Source organism: Pollachius pollachius (assembly GCF_949987615.1).
Source record: "Pollachius pollachius genome assembly, chromosome: 20".
Taxonomy (NCBI): Eukaryota; Metazoa; Chordata; class Actinopteri; order Gadiformes; family Gadidae; genus Pollachius; species Pollachius pollachius.
In genome coordinates this window covers 1,091,991-1,115,065 of record NC_136953.1, presented here as the reverse complement: position 1 = coordinate 1,115,065, position 23,075 = coordinate 1,091,991, and the positions used below count along the sequence as shown (strand labels likewise).

Sequence of the window (23,075 nt, the reverse complement as noted above, 5' to 3'; positions counted from 1 at the left end):
CTTTGGGAAAGACTGTACTAGTTTCTGTAAGGTGTTGGTGGAGAGCTGAGAGATGGTTTGGTGCACCCTAGGCGAGGCCGTTTGAGGCCAACAGGCAGTCCACCGCGCTGCCTTCTTGAGATCAGATCGTTTTTAGGTATTTTTTTTTAATCCTGAGGAAACAATATAATTTCCCAGAGGCCACAAGCCTTTTTTGTTTGGGAAACTTGTAAAATGTATCTAATCAATATAGTTTTGTGCTTTGACTGGACATATTACGGGGTATCAGTGAATACAACACAAACAGCCACTACATACACCGCACATAGCAGAATACACAACAACTGTGTGTGTGCGTGGTGTGTGTGTGTGTGTGTGTGTTTGTGTGCGTGTGTGTGTGTGTACAAGCTAATTTCTTATTTTAAACTACAGTAATTGTCATTGTCAGGAGGTTGTCATTTCAAGAACAAAAGTTATCACATGTTGCAACCGCCTTGAAAAAACAAAGTACCACGCATAATTATCTTTAATGCCCTATTATCCAGGAGCTGTTACCGATATTTCATCTTGAAATCAAAGTGCTTTTTATTGAACTCATAACACATAGCTTTAATACAACAAATGTATTAATCTTATTAAAGCTTTGCCTGCTCACACCTCCGCCCCCTGGTTCATAGCTGTGTTAAAACACAAACGCATACCGCTCTGGTTGGTGGAATGACATAAAGCCCTCTGCGGCTGATTGGCTGGCTGTAGTAATTACGGTGAGGTCACAGCTCACGGAGAACACAAGGAGAGGCTCCACGGAGGCCATGGGGGAAGTAATTGGAAAATGGAGATTAGGAGCCTGTTACATTCAGGAAGTGAGCACTGGTGACCTGTTACTGGAACATATTGTATTGACAGTGGCTCTCGCTGTGAACAAATACAGAAACTTGTGAAGTTCAAGTTGCCCACTAATGGGCTCTTGTAAATGGATCTGATTCTTTCAGATGGTAGGCTACTTGTGTTTCCTTCCCATACAGGAAGCTCGGTCAGCGCATATCTAACTAGTTTAGTATTTTTCCGCATTGTCTCAGATTTGTCATGGCAAAAACATTGGGATATTTGTAAATGAATACATTTCTTTATAAAGATGCACTCCCCCCATTTCACTGTGGACCAAAAACAGTCCATCAGTTAACCTGTTTCATTCGAGAGTCAAGGTCTGATGTGATATCTATATATATATATATATATATATATATATATATATATATATATATATATATATATACATGTTTATCACATCTGATTTTAATCCAGAACCCAGGCGAGCATCTCTTTATTGGCCCCAGAAGAGGTGAGAGTTCGCCTCCACCTACTCAAAACCCCCGAAAGCAAAAGTCATGTTCTCAATAAGTCAGGATAAGTAACTCAGTTCTTATGTGTAAATGTTAGAGAGAGATTTTAGAGAAAAACAGAAACAACCCTTTACAGCCAGTCGATATAAATTGGTATTCTGCACTACACCAAACATGTTGTAATGTATTACTTGATAGCTTGATAAAATGTGTACAAATAAGGAATAAAATAAGTGTACGCTGCACTGTTCAGTGTCTTGTGACGGTTCCTTCATAAGGTATGAACAGGGCAGCGCTGGTTCATACCTTATGAAGGAACCGTCATAAGACACTGAACAGTGCAGCGCTGGTTCATACCTTATGACCGAACCCTCATAAGACACTGAACAGGGCAGCGCTGGTTCATACCTTATTACCGAACCATCATAAGACACTGAACAGGGCAGCGCTGGTTCATACCTTATGAAGGAACCGTCATAAGACACTGAACAGGGCAGCGCTGGTTCATACCTTATGACCGAACCGTCATAAGACACTGAACAGGGCAGCGCTGGTTCATACCTTATGAACGAACCGTCATAAGACACTGAACAGTGCACGCTGGTTCATACCAGCGTGCACAGGAGGGCCAGGAGGGGGTATGGAGGGCTGTGAAGAGGGGCACAGGAGGCGTTATCAATGTGGGGGGGACAGGTATGTCTCCCATATTTCAGCAGGCCAACGAAGACAGAATGAAAACTTCAATAGAGGTTCAATTTACTGTACATTTATAAATAAATAAATAAACATATATATATATATATATATATATATGCTGATTTATAGAACCAAACACTTATTTCAGGAAAGTTTTGATTTGGATGACTTTTTATTTGAAGAGTGTAGGGGGAGGCCAGGGGAAATGTCCCCCGGGTCCCTAGGGGACCCCACACCCAAAGATAATGACACTGCCTGTGATATGGGCTGGGAGGAACCAAGCAGGTGCATCTTTGAACTCTGGTGGAATCCCAATATGCCAGATTAACAGCACTGTGTTTCTGTGCTCCGCAGGCACATCTCACACATCAAATCCCTGGCCGTCAAACAAACAACAGCATCTGGCCGCCGAGGACAGCAGAGAGGGAGAGGGGAGGAGAGAGAGTGGAGGGAGAGACGTCTCTGAGGGCCAGGCGGCAGATGGTGACACTGCAGCGACACTTCTCCAGGTACGGGTACACAACGACTCTAGCATCCCCTACAACCACCCCGCTGCATTAACACACAACGCCAACCTACACTATTAACACACGACACCAACCCACACTATTAACACACGACACCAACCTACACTATTAACACACGACACCAACCTACACTATTAACACACGACACCAACCTACACTATTAACACACGACACCAACCTACACTATTAACACACGACACCAACCTACACTATTAACACACGACACCAACCTACACTATTAACACACGACACCAACCTACACTATTAACACACAACACCAACCCACACTATTAACACACAACACCAACCGCCCCTATTAACACAGAACACCAACCTACACTATTAACACACAACACCAACCTACACTATTAACACACAACACCAACCTACACTATTAACACACAACACCAACCTACACTATTAACACACAACACCAACCGCCCCTATTAACACACAACACCAACCGCCCCTATTAACACACAACACCAACCTACACTATTAACACACAACACCAACCTACACTATTAACACACAACACCAACCTACACTATTAACACACGACACCAACCTACACTATTAACACACGACACCAACCTACACTATTAACACACGACACCAACCTACACTATTAACACACGACACCAACCTACACTATTAACACACAACACCAACCTACACTATTAACACACGACACCAACCTACACTATTAACACACAACACCAACCTACACTATTAACACACAACACCAACCGCCCCTATTAACACACAACACCAACCTACACTATTAACACACAACACCAACCGCCCCTATTAACACACAACACCAACCTACACTATCAACACACGACACCAACCTACACTATTAACACACGACACCAACCTACACTATTAACACACAACACCAACCTACACTATTAACACACAACACCAACCTACACTATTAACACACAACACCAACCTACACTATTAACACACAACACCAACCGCCCCTATTAACACACAACACCAACCTACACTATTAACACACAACACCAACCTACACTATTAACACACAACACCAACCTACACTATTAACACACAACACCAACCTACACTATTAACACACAACACCAACCTACACTATTAACACACAACACCAACCTACACTATTATCACACAACACCAACCTACACTATTAACACACAACACCAACCTACACTATTAACACACAACACCACCCTACACTATTAACACACAACACCAACCTACACTTTTAACACACAACACCAACCTACACTATTAACACACAACACCAACCTACACTATTAACACACAACACCAACCGCCCCTATTAACACACAACACCAACCTACACTATTAACACACAACACCAACCTACACTATTAACACACAACACCAACCTACACTATTAACACACAACACCAACCTACACTATTAACACACAACACCAACCTACACTATTAACACACAACACCAACCTACACTATTAACACACAACACCAACCACCCCTATTAACACACAACACCAACCTACACTATTAACACACAACACCAACCTACACTATTAACACACGACACCAACCTACACTATTAACACACGACACCAACCTACACTATTAACACACGACACCAACCTACACTATTAACACATGACACCAACCTACACTATTAACACACAACACCAACCTACACTATTAACACACGACACCAACCTACACTATTAACACACAACACCAACCTACACTATTAACACAAGACACCAACCTACACTATTAACACACAACACCAACCTACACTATTAACACACAACACCAACCTACACTATTAACACACAACACCAACCTACACTATTAACACACAACACCAACCTACACTATTAACACACAACACCAACCTACACTATTAACACACAACACCAACCGCCCCTATTAACACACAACACAAACCTACACTATTAACACACAACACCAACCTACACTATTAACACACAACACCAACCTACACTATTAACACACAACACCAACCTACACTATTAACACACAACACCACCCTACACTATTAACACACAACACCAACCTACACTATTAACACACAACACCAACCTACACTATTAACACACAACACCAACCTACACTATTAACACACAACACCAACCGCCCCTATTAACACACAACACCAACCTACACTATTAACACACAACACCAACCTACACTATTAACACACAACACCAACCTACACTATTAACACACAACACCAACCTACACTATTAACACACAACACCAACCTACACTATTAACACACAACACCAACCTACACTATTAACACACAACACCAACCTACACTATTAACACACAACACCAACCGCCCCTATTAACACACAACACCAACCTACACTATTAACACACAACACCAACCGCCCCTATTAACACACAACATCAACGTCACATAGACGAACAACATGGACTGTACCTTCCCCAACACATTAATGCTAACATTCCAGCACGGCGGTCACCAAGATATAACCCCACAGCATCAACACCCAATCGACATAACAACACTTACAACAGCACAATACCACCCACAGCGTATGATTTCAATCTGTCAATACACGACGCAACACTAAGATGCTAGAAGTGTAATTTTGGCGTGAACAACATAACCTTTGTTTCAAAACCAAAACAGAAGGTCCTTAACTAAGAGACATACAATTCTCACAATAAAATCACTATGCTTGAGGCTCTTCCTCTCATAAAAATAATAGATGAAATGAAACAAATACAAGGTAGTCCATCTCTTGCCCTTGCTGACGGTCTTCTGCTCGTGTGAGGACCCTACATCACTATTCCCAGAATCCGTCTGCACCCCATCCCCCACCCACCACCACCATTACCACGCCTGCTCGCCGGGCTGTGGGATTGAATCAAACCAGTCATTTGTGTCTGTTAACGGATTTGCATCATCGCGCAAAAGATATCAGAGACACCCCGCGGAACATTTAGGAGAATTTAAAGTGAGCCCCCGCCTCTCTCCACTTCTCTAAAGTTAGAGCGAGTGGAGGATGAAGACCCTAATGTAACGCACTCTGTTTTAAGGCTGGTCCTCCAGCCACCATTACTCTGTTTCGATCCAGAATTTCTCCGGTCTAATTGTGCCCTGATTAAATGTGTTTCATCGACGACAAACCATTGATGCCCACGTCTTCCAGCGGTTGTGAATGGAGACGGTATTTGAGTAAAACGGACATGCAGTGATTGTAACCAGTGGCAGTCGAGACGCTATGTTAGTTGAACTACATTATAACAAGTAGATGTGCAGAACATCCATAAAAAGCCATTTTTAGTGAGGTTAATTAGCCACAAGATGTGGAGCTAGTCTGCTGAAAAACCAGCGAAGAAGAAAGAAATGAAATGTGTAGAGAGGTGAGATATGGCCACTCTTTCCATTAACCCCTCTGCTAAAATACAGATAATATCCTAATGGTGAGGGCTTGTGAGAGAGCGATGGCTCCAAGCGAACCATAAGACACTGAACAGGGCAGCGCTGGTTCATACCTTATTACCGAACCGTCATAAGACACTGAACAGGGCAGCGCTGGTTCATACCTTATTACCGAACCGTCATAAGACACTGAACAGGGCAGCGCTGGTTCATACCTTATTACCGAACCGTCATAAGACACTGAACAGGGCCGCACTGGTTCATACCTTATGAAGGAACCGTCATAAGACCCTGAACAGGGCAGTGCTGGTTCATACCTTATTACCGAACCGTCATAAGACACTGAACAGGGCAGTGCTGGTTCATACCTTATGAAGGAACCGTCATAAGACACTGAACAGTGCAGCGCTGGTTCATACCTTATGAAGGAACCGTCATAAGACACCACACAGTGCAGCGCTGGTTCATACCTTATGACCGAACCGTCATAAGACACTGAACAGTGCAGTGCTGGTTCATACCTTATGAAGGAACCGTCACAAGACACTTAACAGGGCAGCGCTGGTTCATACCTTATGAAGGAACTGTCACAAGACACTGAACAGTGCAGCGCTGGTTCATACCTTATGAAGGAACCGTCACAAGACACTGAACAGTGCAGTGCTGGTTCATACCTTATGAAGGAACCATCATAAGACACTGAACACTGCAGCGCTGGTTCATACCTTATGAAGGAACTGTCATAAGACACTGAACAGGGCAGCGCTGGTTCATACCTTATTACCGAACCATCATAAGACACTGAACAGGGCAGCGCTGGTTTATACCAGCGCTGCACAGGAGGGCCAGGATGTGGTCTATGGAGGGGCTGTGAACCGCTCAGGGGTCTCATCTGTCCTACTTTATAGATCCTACAACAAAAATCTCACTGTAATCTGAATAAAACATTATTACGATTACCTTGGCACGGGTGCACTCTCTAGATAAGTAAATCAGATTTCTTTAACAGAAGTGTGACCGATGGAGCGTGGGGGTGATGAATGCTAATGATTAGTTCTTCCTCCTCTCAGCCTTCGCTGCGGGGTGAGGGAATGTCTTCCTCTGGTCTTTCTATCGATCGTGTCCATTCCCATCTGCCTCTGACAGCGTGCCGGGGAGAGATGATTCATAGCGGTTATCAACAACGCCTCTGAGCTAGCCCATCAAACGTTATTGGCTAAATTGGCTCGTGCCTTAGTACACATTTCACATCACCACACGCACTCGCTCTTGTTCTACACTACTGTGTTCAGACAAGCTGCTTTAATGAGGGTCGGAAAAAAGGCTTTTTACTTCCACACATTTTCATGGTGGGGATGTGAAAGGAGACAGACGAGGGCTGAAATGTTACAAAGCGAAGGTCGTTTAAAATGACAGAATTCAACTTTCAAAACGAAAGTGCAAGTGAAATCCTTTTGGAACACACCCTGGATCAGCCCAGCACACAGGTTTGGATGAGCAGCAGACATATGGAGGAGAGCTGAGCGGCAGGAGCATCTTTTGATTTGAAAGGACACGGGTGTGAGTGTGCTGGGCTGGGACTGATGGACGGAGGCGTGTGCACACTTTGTGAGATCATTGTGCGTGATTTGTTTTAACGAGCTGCGGCGTGCGGGGACGTGGGTGGGTGTCGGTGCCGGCAGCCATTGCCGACCGCAGGCATCAGACGCGGCCCCCCTTTTCTGACATCCTTAAGTGTGAATGTGGGTGTAATGGCTGATGCTCTTGCTCTGGGACGGCGAGAAGCGCCTCAACTCTTCCTCTTCTGCACGCCTTCAAGCCGGGGGGGCTGATCGCCTCGCTTTATCTCGACGCCGCGACCACGGGCGGCGCGTCTTCTCTGTTTGACGTCGCGTCTTCTCTGCTCAGCGCACAGCGGCCTGCCGGCTGAGCACTAACAAACCCCCCCGTAGAGGAGGGCAAAGAGCCCTGGGCCCCACGGGGGGGGGCCCACGTGCAAGGCGGATGAAGGGCTGACCCATGGCCCCTGTCGCACGCCGCCCCGGGACTATTGTATCTGGGGGAGGAGGTGTTTTCTCTCTGCCATGGTAGGCCATCTATTGATGCGCCGCGGGGCTGTGAAGAGCGCAGGGCAAGCTTTGATAAGAGCCCTCCTCAAATGTCACCCAGCCAGAACCAGTGAACTCCTTTTGTAGAAGGAGGCGCGGCGCCTGTGCTCCTTTGTTCGGTGGGGTCGCGGACTACAAAGAGGACGAGGGCACGAGTCGCCACACACACACACACACACACACACACACACACACACAGCAAGGGATGTTTCTGGGAACTAAAGACAGGAGAGCAAAGATGCTGTGATTGTTTTTGTGCCGGCCCTGGACTTACCACACAGGCATCCATTCACTGGGGGTGTGTGTGTGCGTGTGTGTGGGTGTAGTGGTATTTGTGTGATTGTGTATGTGTTGTCACGTACACCTGAGTGGGTCTCACTAATTAATACTTTAACACCACCTCATTGGTTCTCATAAAGCGTGCTCATGCCTCGGAGCGGGCGCCTGCATGCATTAGAGATGTGTTGCTGGGCTGCAGGACGCGTGTTCCAGTCTTGCTTCAGAAAGCCAGCAGTCATAACCAGCCACATTTGTTTACTAAACTAAAATATGGAAACTTGGTTTCCTCGAATGGAAACAAAGTCAGACATTTCTGGTGAAGCATTTGTTCTGTATTGTGTTTCTCCAATTTATTCTATAACGCTTTCCCCAACCTTTGACATTTTTCCATTTCAAAAAGCTAAATGTATTACCCATCTATCCTATCCAGATAGATACGTGTACTAATACATTCATAAGTAAAACCTTGTGACATCGTCGCTAACCCCAGACATCGTCTCTTCCCCAGACATCGTCACTAACCCCAGACATCGTCTCTTCCCCAGACATCGTCGCTAACCCCAGACATCGTCACTAACCCCAGACATCATCTCTCCCCCAGACATCGTCGCTAACCCCAGACATCATCTCTCCCCCAGACATCGCCTCCCCTTTCAGCCTCAGTCATGGGGCAGTGACAGCCGGCTCCGGCCTGGTCTCAAGTGAAGGTTTCCCTTTGTTTGCCACGCACAGACACACATGCCTATACACACAAGCACAGACACACATGCCTATACACACATGCAGCACACGCACAAGCGGCCTGCCTCCTCCCTCGCTCCTTATTTGTTTTCCTAAGCACTAGTGCTTCACATTGGACCCAGAGACCCACTTCTCTACTGACACAGACACACACAGACACACAGACACACACACACACACACACAGACAGACGCACACACAGCCAGACGCACGCACAGATATGCATGCAGGGTAATCAGGCCTATGGGAACAGAGCTCGGAGCAGGCTCCTAGGAGCTGACCACAGAGACCACCGGGGTAGGGAGAGGTCCCAGACTGAAGCTCAGTGACTGAAGAGGACCCAGGGACCACCGGGGTAGGGAGAGGTCCCAGACTGAAGCTCAGTGACTGAAGAGGACCCAGGGACCACCGGGGTAGGGAGAGGTCCCAGACTGAAGCTCAGTGACTGAAGAGGACCCAGGGACCACCGGGGTAGGGAGAGGTCCCAGACTGAAGCTCAGTGACTGAAGAGGACCCAGGGACCACCGGGGTAGGGAGAGGTCCCAGACTGAAGCTCAGTGACTGAAGAGGACCCAGGGACCACCGGGGTAGGGAGAGGTCCCAGACTGAAGCTCAGTGACTGAAGAGGACCCAGGGACCACCGGGGTAGGGAGAGGTCCCAGACTGAAGCTCAGTGACTGAAGAGGACCCAGGGACCACCGGGGTAGGGAGAGGTCCCAGACTGAAGCTCAGTGACTGAAGAGGACCCAGGGACCACCGGGGTAGGGAGAGGTCCCAGACTGTAGCTCAGTGACTGAAGAGGACCCAGGGACCACCGGGGTAGGGAGAGGTCCCAGACTGAAGCTCAGTGACTGAAGAGGACCCAGGGACCACCGGGGTAGGGAGAGGTCCCAGACTGAAGCTCAGTGACTGAAGAGGACCCAGGGACCACCGGGGTAGGGAGAGGTCCCAGACTGAAGCTCAGTGACTGAAGAGGACCCAGGGACCACCGGGGTAGGGAGAGGTCCCAGACTGAAGCTCAGTGACTGAAGAGGACCCAGGGACCACCGGGGTAGGGAGAGGTCCCAGACTGAAGCTCAGTGACTGAAGAGGACCCAGGGACCACCGGGGTAGGGAGAGGTCCCAGACTGAAGCTCAGTGACTGAAGAGGACCCAGGGACCACCGGGGTAGGGAGAGGTCCCAGACTGAAGCTCAGTGACTGAAGAGGACCCAGGGACCACCGGGGTAGGGAGAGGTCCCAGACTGAAGCTCAGTGACTGAAGAGGACCCAGGGACCACCGGGGTAGGGAGAGGTCCCAGACTGAAGCTCAGTGACTGAAGAGGACCCAGGGACCACCGGGGTAGGGAGAGGTCCCAGACTGAAGCTCAGTGACTGAAGAGGGACCACCGGGGGGGAAGCTTTCTGGATGCCCGTGATGGCGAGGAGGAGTGAGGTGTTACCTCTGGTTATGAGGAGACCACGCGTCGCTGTGTGTGAGCAACAACTGAGGACACGCTAGTGAACTCTACAGGTGACTACCGGCCAAGGTGTGTTGATGTGGCTTCTACCTGATCTTATACTGGTGTACCTCTCACCTTATAGGAAGATTTAACCGCCACTAACCTTAAACCTTATATTGAACCTATATCTCCATGTAACCATCTGTAAACTTATAGCGAAAGGTACCCAACTCCAACCTTATATTTAAACCAAACTGCTTGGAACCATCTTAATTTAAAAACATCTAACGCATAGCTGAACCACCTCTTGATGTGCTAGGGGCAGGCTGGACACTAAGTGCATGACAATAAAGAATAAATTACCATTACAGTCTAATCTAATCTGAGCGTACGCCTTAACGTAACCATCTTAACCATCTCCGACCATTACTTAAACTCAGCTATCTCTCACCTAGGACCTAAACTAAACCGTCTCTAACCTCATACCTATAAAACATTAAACCTAAACTAAACCATATCTAACCTTAAAGCTAACGTTAAGGATGTTGTGCGTTAGAGCTCAGTTTATGCAGCATGACTGTTTGGTTTCTATGTTTGATTATAATATTTAAATACACACTAGATAAAACAGACATAATGTGTGTTTGTGAAGGGATTTGGGATTAAAAAAATACGAATAGGTGCATTGAAGTGATGTAATGGGAAAGCAATGATGAGGATGAAGAAGTAATGAGGATGATGATGATGAGGACCAGGGTGTAGACACTAACCCTCGTTGTTATACAGTCTGCTGATACTGATGTAACCCATGGGTGCAACAAATCAGAGAAATACATCTTGAGTGCGAATGGTATGTGGATGTATAGCTGCTTGTCGGATAGCTATTTGTTGTGATTGTAATTGGGTGCAATTTGTCTGTTTGTGTGTTTCACAAACACTCTCTCTGACACACACACACACACACACACACACAAACACACACACACACACACACATATATATATATCTGCACACACACTATCTCATTCACACAAACATGAACATACTAAAACTCTATCTCATACAAGCAAACTTCACTTTGCAACATGGGTTCCTTATCTCGGCCATGCTGCTCCACTATGCTAGCGGCTAGCTGGGCCCCGCTCTTCCACCCGCGGGCCTGGACTCAGTTTAGCCTTTAGAGACGCTCAGCATTGACTGTGGTGATAAGTTCACGTTTAGTTGAGTCCACATGACATGACATCATTCCCCGGGTGTGCCTACTGGGTCAAAACAATATCCCAGTCACTGGTCACGGGCTAACCGCTAGGCTACGTCACGCATCATGCCCACATGACATCTGGAATGACAGGGCCAAATGTCAGTGGTTTCTACGTTGTGCGCAGCGGGGTCAGCCAGTGTTCAAGCGGCCACACCATGCAGCAAGTCATTAAAGAATACGCCAGGAACAAAATGAAAACAAGCATGATAACAAGATGAAAGTGTTTTAGCGCAAGGCACTCAAAGCGATATCCCTGCACCCCTGCTGGGGCACTGGATCATCGGAGCATTATTCATCTGAGTCAGCTCTGAATATGATCATTAGGAAGTTAAAGGGCAGATCAAAGGGCACAATAGATGCTTAATGTGTTGGTAGTTATTCATGATGGGAAATTATATTGCTGTTTTATTGTTTTATACAAGGTCCGTTGTCTGATATCATCGCCCTTAGAAATTGGACTAATTTGTTTATATTCTCATCCATTATGTCTAACAGTGTTTGTAAAAATCTGCAATTTCTTTGGTATAACCAACAATCTTTCAGAATGCTTGTGAAAAATCATTCCAGCTCACTATCCATGAATCAAAAAGAAGTCCATCTGGCAGGTGTTTAGACAAGCTTACCCCGCGTGAATCATCGCACGAATCACACATTACACTTCAAGGACCAGCAGTCTGGTGGACGTGTTTAGGGGATGGTGTTGAATACATCTATATCAACAAGACGGCATCGACTGAGCACATTGAGGTGAAATAATGCCAAGGCCGGCTCAATATTAGACTTTATATCTATAGGACCGTTTTAATGTCCTCCCTTCATTACTCGTCCCTCAGTCCTTAGTCCTAACGAGTGCCTCCCCCCTCCTGCTCTCACCACACAGCAGCGGCTCCATAAAGTTCACCCTCCCTCCCTCCCTCCCTCCCTCCCTCTCTCTCCCCCCCTGTCTGGCCCCATCAGCCAGACACGAGCTCCCGGCTGCCTTCGTTGCCGCCGGTTTCCCTATGTTTGGCCGTATTGAGCTGCCCTTATCAGCCCTTCCTCCCCGTACGCCTCCAAAAATGTCTGCTTTGACCACAAAATAAGAAATGCCTCGCTTCGCAATTGTGCAATTATTCTTTCTCTTTTATTTCTTTCTTTATTTCTCATCTGCTCGCTCCCGTCTCACACTGCCCAAACAGTTCAGCACCTGGCACCGTGGCCCCGGGTTATCTCTTCCGCCTGCTGGGGGCCGGTTCGACACCTGCGCCTCAGAGAGAGACCAACGCCCCCCCCCGCCCACGGGCCTGGAGGCAGAAGCAGGGAGGGAGGGGGAGACATGGCACTACATCATAGGATCCGACTAGCATAGAGCGTCACCTGATTTACCTCCATGCTCCAGAGCTCCAGATGAGCCTCCGCTCTCCGTCTCCCAGGAGGAGGCAGCAGTCTGCCGTGCAGTCTGGCTCTCAGAGCTGGAGCTCAGCTCCCTCTGCAGCGCCAGGAATACCAGAGGAACACACTTTATGATTGGCCCATTACACCACCACCACCGCCCCAACTACCACCAGCACCAGCACCACCAGTCCAACTAACGCCAGAGCCACCAGCACAACCACCATCATCTCAACCTCAACCACCACCACCACCACCGCCACCGCCACCGCCACCGCCACCACCGCCACCGCCACCGCCACCACCACCACCCCCACCTCCACCACCACCACCACCTCCACCACCCCCACCACCACCACTACCACCACCCCCACCTCCACCACCACCACCACCTCCACCACCCCCACCACCGCCACCGCCACCGCCACCACCGCCACCGCCACCGCCACCACCACCACCCCCACCTCCACCACCACCACCACCTCCACCACCCCCACCACCACCACCGCCACCGCCACCGCCACCGCCACCACCACCACCACCGCCACCGCCACCACCGCCACCACCGCCACCACCGCCACCACCGCCACCGCCACCGCCACCACCACCACCCCCACCTCCACCACCACCACCACAACCACCACCCCCACCACCACCACCACCAACGTCACCACCACCACCGCCACCGCCACCGCCACCGCCACCACCACCACCACCACCACCACCACCACCACCACCACCACCACCACAACCACCACCCCCACCACCACCACCACCAACGTCACCACCACCACCACCACCGCCACCGCCACCGCCACCGCCACCACCACCACCACCACCACCACCACCACAACCACCACCACCACCACCACCACCACCACCACCACCACCGCCGCCACCGCCACCGCCACCGCCACCACCACCACCACCACCCCCACCTCCACCACCACCACCACCTCCACCACCCCCACCACCACCACCACCACCGCCACCGCCACCACCACCACCACCACCCCCACCTCCACCACCACCACCACCTCCACCACCCCCACCACCACCACCACCACCACCACCACCACCAACGTCACCACCACCACCACCACCACCCCCACCACCAACGTCACCACCACCACCAACACCACCACCACCATCACCACCACCACCAACGTCACCACCACCACCACCACCACCACCACCACCACCACCACCACCACCATCACCACCACCATCACCACCACCACCACCACCACCACCACCAACGTCACCACCACCACCACCACCACCACCACCACCACCACCGCCACCACCACCACCACCACCATCACCACTACCGATGTTCAGTGGACTGGATCGATCGTATGAACAGCAGAACCTTATCTTACCTCGATGCCTGAGCCATGAGCTGTCTCATCATTGTACTCTTCTCTTCTTGTTTTTCCTCTACTTCTTCTTAGTGGGCCTCAGACTTGACGGTCTCCTTCTAGGTGTTTCATAGCCGTGCCGTTGCAAGGTATCTGTCTCGCTAGCCCTGCCTTCTTCCCTGTTCCTCTTATTGTTTTGGTATATCAACTCCTTCACAAAATACAAAGCTGTAAACCTTCTATTGTCTATATGCAGTATATGTCTATTTGTTATATATCTCGGGCCGTGCCTGACATCCCATTTGATGGCCTTGTAATTGCTTCGCTTCACATAGCGAGAGCTGCTGGGCCTATTATTACACAGACAAGCACCTCGTAGGGAGAGCACATGCTGTCTGTGGGGTTGCCGGCTCCATTCTCTGCGTCGATCTGTGTCCTTCAAGAGTTATTGAGCAACAGACGTAATGTAGTCCGGCGCAATCGCAGGCAAGCTCCACACACCCCGAACTGATTGCTGTGGGTGTGTTTGCGTGTGTGCATGTGTGTGTGTGTGTTAACTAAAAGAATATCATGGAAATGTCTGGATAAGGCTTGCAACGGCTTTGAGAATACCACCTCCTCCGCTGTCAGCTTTTATTACTCTGCTCTCGAAAGTCAACCGCTTTGCAGCACTCGATGAGCTTTGCAATCATACCGATTCTATCCCATGGATCAGTCTGTTTGGGACGGTTACCATGGTAGTCCATGCAATGGTGCACGCCACCGGGAGGGGCAAGGTCCACATCTGGTGGAAGGTAATGTCTGGCACTGGAAACACAGAGGGATCGTGTTTGGTTTTGATTCCTTCATTGCCTCGGCTCTTGTCCGAGGGTATTAAAGCAAGGCTAGGCACAATAAAAAACATCCAGATCAGTATTGGAGCCGCCGGGAGCTGGTGTTACACGTCAGCTCCTCCAAATTAAAAGTCCTTCAAAGGGACAATAAAGCTTGACATTTGTGATGATGGTGTACTTCTTCCTGAGGGGGGAGGAGGTGTTGTAGTAATCAAGTGCGCTGCATTTCAAAGCCAAGTACTCGGCCTCTTTCACACACTCTCCAACCAAACCCGACCGGCAAGTTTTCCCCGTCTCGGTGTGACCCCGGTTTCCCCAAGGGGTCCATGAAGGATTTCTAATCTGACTCTGATCTGCAGCATGGAGGAGGCGGTGAGGACGCTGCTGCAGAACCCGGACTCGCTAGAAGGCCCTAAAGTGGACCCGCTGGACCTCATGAAGGCATATAAGGTTGGTAACCCCCTCCCGGTGGACGCCTTGCAGAGGAGGGGGAGTAGGGGCTGATCAGCAGAGCCTCACCTTCAGCCTCACGCTGACTGAGTGGCAGGCTGGTTATTATTCACCGGGTTTGAAGAAGAAGAGGGGCCCTTTTACTTTATGTAGATGAACAGAGCTCTATTCAACCATTCAACTATTCAAGTCCTTTATTTCCTTTTTACTGCACTGTCCGCCATGTTACAGCGCAGTAACAAAGACTTTTGATTGACTCCGAGTTGCATGGCATTTCAGGAATATTACTGCAAATCTCCAACGATTGATTAAACTTTCAATGTTTGGAACTGCTGCAGCTGATATTGCCATAACCCAAAGTAGCCTTTTAAGGTGAAAAGTACATTTTAAGTGGTGTAGTTTTATAATGTAAAGTGGAGCCACTGGATGAAAAAGCTACTATAGTAATGTATATAGTAATGTCGTTACTAGGAGGATATATTTTAAGAACCAATGGGATACAATTAAAGTTAATTAGCAAGGGCAGTGTGAGTAGACACCCTCTCTGGTACAGACCTTCAAACACAAAAACACGCACACACACACACACACACACACACACACACACACACACACAGACACACACACACGTCACCTATTATCAAATGCAATTGAAAAACAACTAATGAACCACATTACAAATGCAAATAACCCCATTATCCATAATACATTCTAATTAGTTGTGGGCTTCTTGTAATGAGCTGTTATCAATTTCAGCATATTTTCTTATGCTGTTGTTACCCATACCCTCTTCTTTCACAATTCTGACACTGTTAACACATAATTAATCTAAGGTTTCTTCAAACAATTGAAGTGTCTTTAGAGATATTGTTACACTCTATCTGAATCATTCAATTGCATCTATTACATTCTAAATGTAAATATAATATAATGTAAACTATCGTAGAATATTCTAAATAGAACATGCTAAATGTTCTAGATCAGAATGCTATTGTTTGTTCTTAAATGTTCTTTTGTGAGCAGTTTTATAAGACCCCAGGTTATTTTCTAAGTCGAAAAATAAATCAGCCATGATTTCTTTTCTCACAGTGCTCAGGCACGCTCCAAAACCAGGCAGTTGGTGAGCTGTTTGCAACCATTATTCTTCAAGCGAGTGTTTGTAGGCTCTATCTGTGTTTTGTCCTACACACTGATGCACATCCCAACTGCCCTGGCTCTTCTCCCATAGTGCCCACAAACAAACAAATCCACTAGTCTGTATTCTGTGTTTACGCACCACTGAAAAGCTCACAGACTTAGAGACTGAGGCCTGTACTCACACTTCTGAGCACAGATAGTTGCTGTGTTAAAGGCAATGTTCTAATTCTGACGGGCAGAGCAACATTTAAAGTCGCGAGGCACAGTGTAGATGTGCCTCTACATACACATTAATTGATGTAGCAAGACTCTCAATTGCAACCATTTACATTTACATTTAGGGCGTTTAGCAGATGATTTCTTCCTACTGAGCCGGCCCCTTACAATGAGTGGATTGAAGCCACAAGAAAGACAAAGTCAGATCCAGAACTCCCCACAGCGCTCGTGACCAAGACATTTAACATTCAAGCATTCTTACTGCCCTCCTGAGTATGCGTCGTGTCGCATTAACGCAGTATGGCCGCATTCCAGTCAGCTGAAACACTCCCCCTCATGCACTTACCCTCACAACTTGTTGACATATTGCTCTGCCCGCAGAATTCAGAATGATCAGAATGCCTAAAGCTATTAAAAAACGCTCAGCATTCTCACTGTGGGCATGTTTGTGTAAACATATGGACTTTTCTGTTTGTGGCCTCGCCATGGCAGTTTCTATGAACTTACTTGTGTTGGACAAACCTAGATCCATCGATGGGAGCTGCAGAACCCTTGTTGGGAATATGACGGATGTCGGCGGCCCGCCAACTGCCCAATTTAACATTGCCTCTTCACCAATGATAGAAACTTCAGTTATTATAGCCTCAACGCCAACTATGGCAACTATAGCAGCTATTGCCTCAAACTAACTATAGTAACTACAGCAATATAACTATAGCAACTATAGCCTCAAACCAGTTACAGCCTCAAACCAACTATAGCCTCAAACCAGTTACAGCCTCAAACCAACTATAGCCTCAAACCAGTTACAGCCTCAAACCAACTATAGCCTCAAACCAACTATAGTAGCTATAGCAACTATATCCTCAAACAAGTTACAGCCTCAAACGAACTACAGCCTCAAACCAACTATACTAACTATAGCAACTATAGCCTCAAACCAGTTACAGCCTCAAACCAACTATAGCCTCAAACCAACTATAGTAACTATAGCAACTATTGCCTCAAACCAGTTACAGCCTCAAACCAACGACAGCAACTATAGCCTCAAACCAGATACAGTCTCAAACCAACTACATCCTCAAACCAACTACAGTACCTATACCAACTATAGCCTCAAACCAGTTACAGCCTCAAACCAACTATAGCCTCAAACCAACTATAATAACTATAGCAACTATAGCCTCAAACCAACTATAGTAACTATAGCAACTATAGCCCCAAACCAGTTACAGCCTCAAACCAACTACAGCCTCAAACCAACTATAGTACCTATAGCAACTATAGCCTCAAACCAGTTACAGCCTCAAACCAACTACAGCCTCAAACCAACTATAGTACCTATAGCAACTATAGCCTCAAACCAGTTACAGCCTCAAACCAACTACAGCCTCAAACCAACTATTGTAACTATAGCAACTATAGCCTCAAACCAGTTACAGCCTCAAACCAACTACAGCCTCAAACCAACTATTGTAACTATAGCAACTATAGCCTGAAACCAGTTACAGTCTCAAACCAACCATAGTAACTATAGCAACTATAGCCTCAAACCAGTTACAGCCTCAAACTAACTACAGCCTCAAACCAACTATTGTAACTATAGCCCCAAATCAGTTACAGCCTCATACCAACCATAGCCTCAAACCAACTATAGTAATTATAGCAACTATAGCCTCAAACCAGTTATAGCCTCAAACCAACTATAGCCTCAAACCAGTTACAGCCTCAAACCAACTATAGCCTTAAACCAACTATAGTAAGTATAGCAACTATAGTCCCTAACCAGTTACAGCTTAAAACCAACTATAGCCTCAAACCAACTAAAGTACCTATAGCAACTATAGCCTCAAACCAGTTACAGCCTCAAACCAACTAGAGCCTCAAACCAACTATAGTAACTAAAGCAACTATAGCCTAAAACCAGTTATTGCCTCGAACCAACTATAGCCTCAAACCAACTATAGTAACTATAGCAACTATAGCCTCAAACCAGTTACAGCCTCAAACCAAGTATAGTAACTATAGCAACTATAGCCTCAAACCAGTTACAGCCTCAAACCAACTATAGTAACTATAGCAACTATTGCCTCAAACCAGTTACAGCCTCAAACCAAGTATAGCCTCAAACCAACTATAGCAACTATAGCCTCAAACCAGTTACAGTCTCAAACCAACTACAGCCTCAAACCAAGTATGGTAACTATAGCAACTATAGCCTCAAACCAGTTACATTCTCAAACCAACTATAGCCTCAAACCAGCTATATTAACTATAGCAACTATAGCCTCAAACTAACTATAGTAACTAAAGCAACTATACCCCAAACCAGTTAGAGCCTCAAAGCAACTATAGCCTCAAACCAACTATAGTAAATATAGCAACTATAGCCTCAAACCAGTTAGAGCCTCAAACCAACTACAGCATCAAACCAACTATAATACCGATAGCAACTATAGCCTCAAACCAGTTACAGCCTCAAACCAACTACAGCCTCAAACCAACTATAGTAACTATTGCAACTATAGCCTCAAACCAGTTACAGCTGCAAACCAACTATAGCCTCAAACCAACTACAGTAACTATAGCAACTATAGCCTCAAACCAGTTGCAACCTCAAACCAACTATACTAACTACCGCAACTATAGCCTCAAACCAGTTACAGCCTCAAACTAACTACAGCCTCAAACCAACTATTGTAACTATAGCAACTATAGCCCCAAACCAGTTACAGCCTCAAACCAACTAGAGCCTCAAACCAACTATAGTAACTATAGCAACTATAGCCTCAAACCAGTTACAGCCTCAAACCAACTACAGCCTCAAACCAACTATTGTAACTATAGCAACTATAGCCTCAAACCAGTTACAGCCTCAAACCAACTATAGCCTCAAACCAACTATTGTAACTATAGCAACTAAAGCCTGAAACCAGTTACAGCCTCAAACCAACTATAGCCTCAAAACAACTATAGTAAGTATAGCAACTATAGTCCCTAACCAGTTACAGCTTAAAACCAACTATAGCCTCAAACCAACTAAAGTACCTATAGCAACTATAGCCTCAAACCAGTTACAGCCTCAAACCAACTAGAGCCTCAAACCAACTACAGTAACTAAAGCAACTATAGCCTAAAACCAGTTATTGCCTCGAACCAACTATAGCCTCAAACCAACTATAGTAACTATAGCAACTATAGCCTCAAACCAGTTACAGCCTCAAACCAACTATAGCCTCAAACCAACTATAGTAACTATAGCAACTATAGCCTCAAACCAGTTACAGCCTCAAACCAACTATAGTAACTATAGCAACTATTGCCTCAAACAAGTTACAGCCTCAAACCAAGTATAGCAACTATAGCCTCAAACCAGTTACAGTCTCAAACCAACTACAGCCTCAAACAAAGTATGGTAACTATAGCAACTATAGCCTCAAACCAGTTACATTCTCAAACCAACTATAGCCACAAACCAGCTATAGTAACTATAGCAACTATAGCCTCAAACTAACTAAAGTAACTAAAGCAACTATACCCCAAACCAGTGAGAGCCTCAAAGCAACTATAGCCTCAAACCAACTATAGTAAATATAGCAACTATAGCCTCAAACCAGTTAGAGCCTCAAACCAACTACAGCATCAAACCAACTATAATACCGATAGCAACTATAGCCTCAAACCAGTTACAGCCTCAAACCAACTACAGCCTCAAACCAACTATAGTAACTATTGCAACTATAGCCTCAAACCAGTTACAGCCGCAAACCAACTATAGCCTCAAACCAACTAAAGTAACTATAGCAACTATAGCCTCAAACCAGTTGCAACCTCAAACCAACTATACTAACTACCGCAACTATAGCCTCAAACCAGTTACAGCCTCAAACTAACTACAGCCTCAAACCAACTATTGTAACTATAGCAACTATAGCCCCAAACCAGTTACAGCCTCAAACCAACTAGAGCCTCAAACCAACTATAGTAACTATAGCAACTATAGCCTCAAACCAGTTACAGCCTCAAACCAACTACAGCCTCAAACCAACTATTGTAACTATAGCAACTAAAGCCTCAAACCAGTTACAGCCTCAAACCAACTAGAGCCTCAAACCAACTATAGTAACTAAAGCAACTATAGCCTAAAACCAGTTACAGCCTCAAACCAACTAAAGTACCTATAGCAACTATAGCCTCAAACCAGTTACAGCCTCAAACCAACTAAAGTACCTATAGCAACTATAGCCTCAAACCAGTTACAGCCTCAAACCAACTATAGCCTCAAACCAACTATAGTAAGTATAGCAACTATAGTCCCTAACCAGTTACAGCTTAAAACCAACTATAGCCTCAAACCAACTAAAGTACCTATAGCAACTATAGCCTCAAACCAGTTACAGCCTCAAACCAACTAGAGCCTCAAACCAACTATAGTAACTATAGCAACTATAGCCTCAAACCAACTATAGTACCTATAGCAACTATAGCCTCAAACCAGTTAAAGCCTCAAACCAACTAGAGCCTCAAACCAACTATAGTAACTATAGCAACTATAGCCTCAAACCAGTTACAGCCTCAAACCAAATATAGCCTCAAACCAACTATAGTACCTATAGCAACTATAGCCTCAAACCAGTTACAGCCTCAAACCAACTATAGTAACTATAGCAACTAAAGCCTCAAACCAGTTACAGCCTCAAACCAACCATAGCCTCTAACCAACAATTGTAACTATAGCAACTATAGCCTGAAACCAGTTACAGCCTCAAACCAACTGCAGCCTCAAACCAACTATAGTAACTATAGTAACTATAGCCTAAAACCAGTTACAGCCTCAAACCAACTATAGTAACTATAGCAACTATAGCCTCAAACCAGTTACAGCCTCAAACCAACTATAGTAACTATAGCAACTATAGCCTCAAACCAGTTACAGCCTCAAACCAACTGCAGCCTCAAACCAACTATAGTACCTATAGCAACTATAGCCTCAAACCAGTTACAGCCTCAAACCAACTAGATCCTCAAACCAACTATAGTAAGTATAGCAACTATAGCCTCAAACCAGTTACAGCCTCAAACCAACTAGAGCCTCAAACCAACTATAGTAAGTATAGCAACTATAGTCCCTAACCAGTTACAGCTTAAAACCAACTATAGCCTCAAACCAACTATAGTACCTATAGCAACTATGGCCTCAAACCAGTTACAGCCTCAAACCAACTAGAGCCTCAAACCAACTATAGTAACTAAAGCAACTATAGCCTAAAACCAGTTACAGCCTCAAACCAACTAAAGTACCTATAGCAACTATAGCCTCAAACCAGTTACAGCCTCAAACCAACTAAAGTACCTATAGCAACTATAGCCTCAAACCAGTTACAGCCTCAAACCAACTAAAGTACCTATAGCAACTATAGCCTCAAACCAGTTACAGCCTCAAACCAACTAAAGTACCTATAGCAACTATAGCCTCAAACCAGTTACAGCCTCAAACCAACTAGAGCCTCAAACCAACTATAGTAACTATAGCAACTATAGCCTCAAACCAACTATAGTACCTATAGCAACTATAGCCTCAAACCAGTTAAAGCCTCAAACCAACTAGAGCCTCAAACCAACTATAGTAACTATAGCAACTATAGCCTCAAACCAGTTACAGCCTCAAACCAAATATAGCCTCAAACCAACTATAGTACCTATAGCAACTATAGCCTCAAACCAGTTACAGCCTCAAACCAACTATAGTAACTATAGCAACTAAAGCCTCAAACCAACCATAGCCTCTAACCAACAATTGTAACTATAGCAACTATAGCCTGAAACCAGTTACAGCCTCAAACCAACTGCAGCCTCAAACCAACTATAGTAACTATAGTAACTATAGCCTAAAA

The 23,075-nt window shown here is 46.1% G+C and overlaps 1 protein-coding gene across 2 annotated transcripts in view; it reads left to right on the top strand.

Moving 5' to 3' along the window:
• LOC307091449 (nck-associated protein 5-like) overlaps window positions 1-23,075 on the top strand; it is an 86,043-nt gene that overhangs the window by 22,040 nt on the left and 40,928 nt on the right. For both annotated transcript variants that reach the window (XM_079758432.1, XM_079758433.1), the window contains 2 exons: window positions 2,373-2,527; window positions 15,738-15,828. In XM_079758432.1, the coding sequence (XP_079614558.1) occupies window positions 2,499-2,527; window positions 15,738-15,828 (120 nt within the window). In that variant the 5' untranslated portion in view covers window positions 2,373-2,498. The remainder of the gene's footprint in view (window positions 1-2,372; window positions 2,528-15,737; window positions 15,829-23,075) is intronic.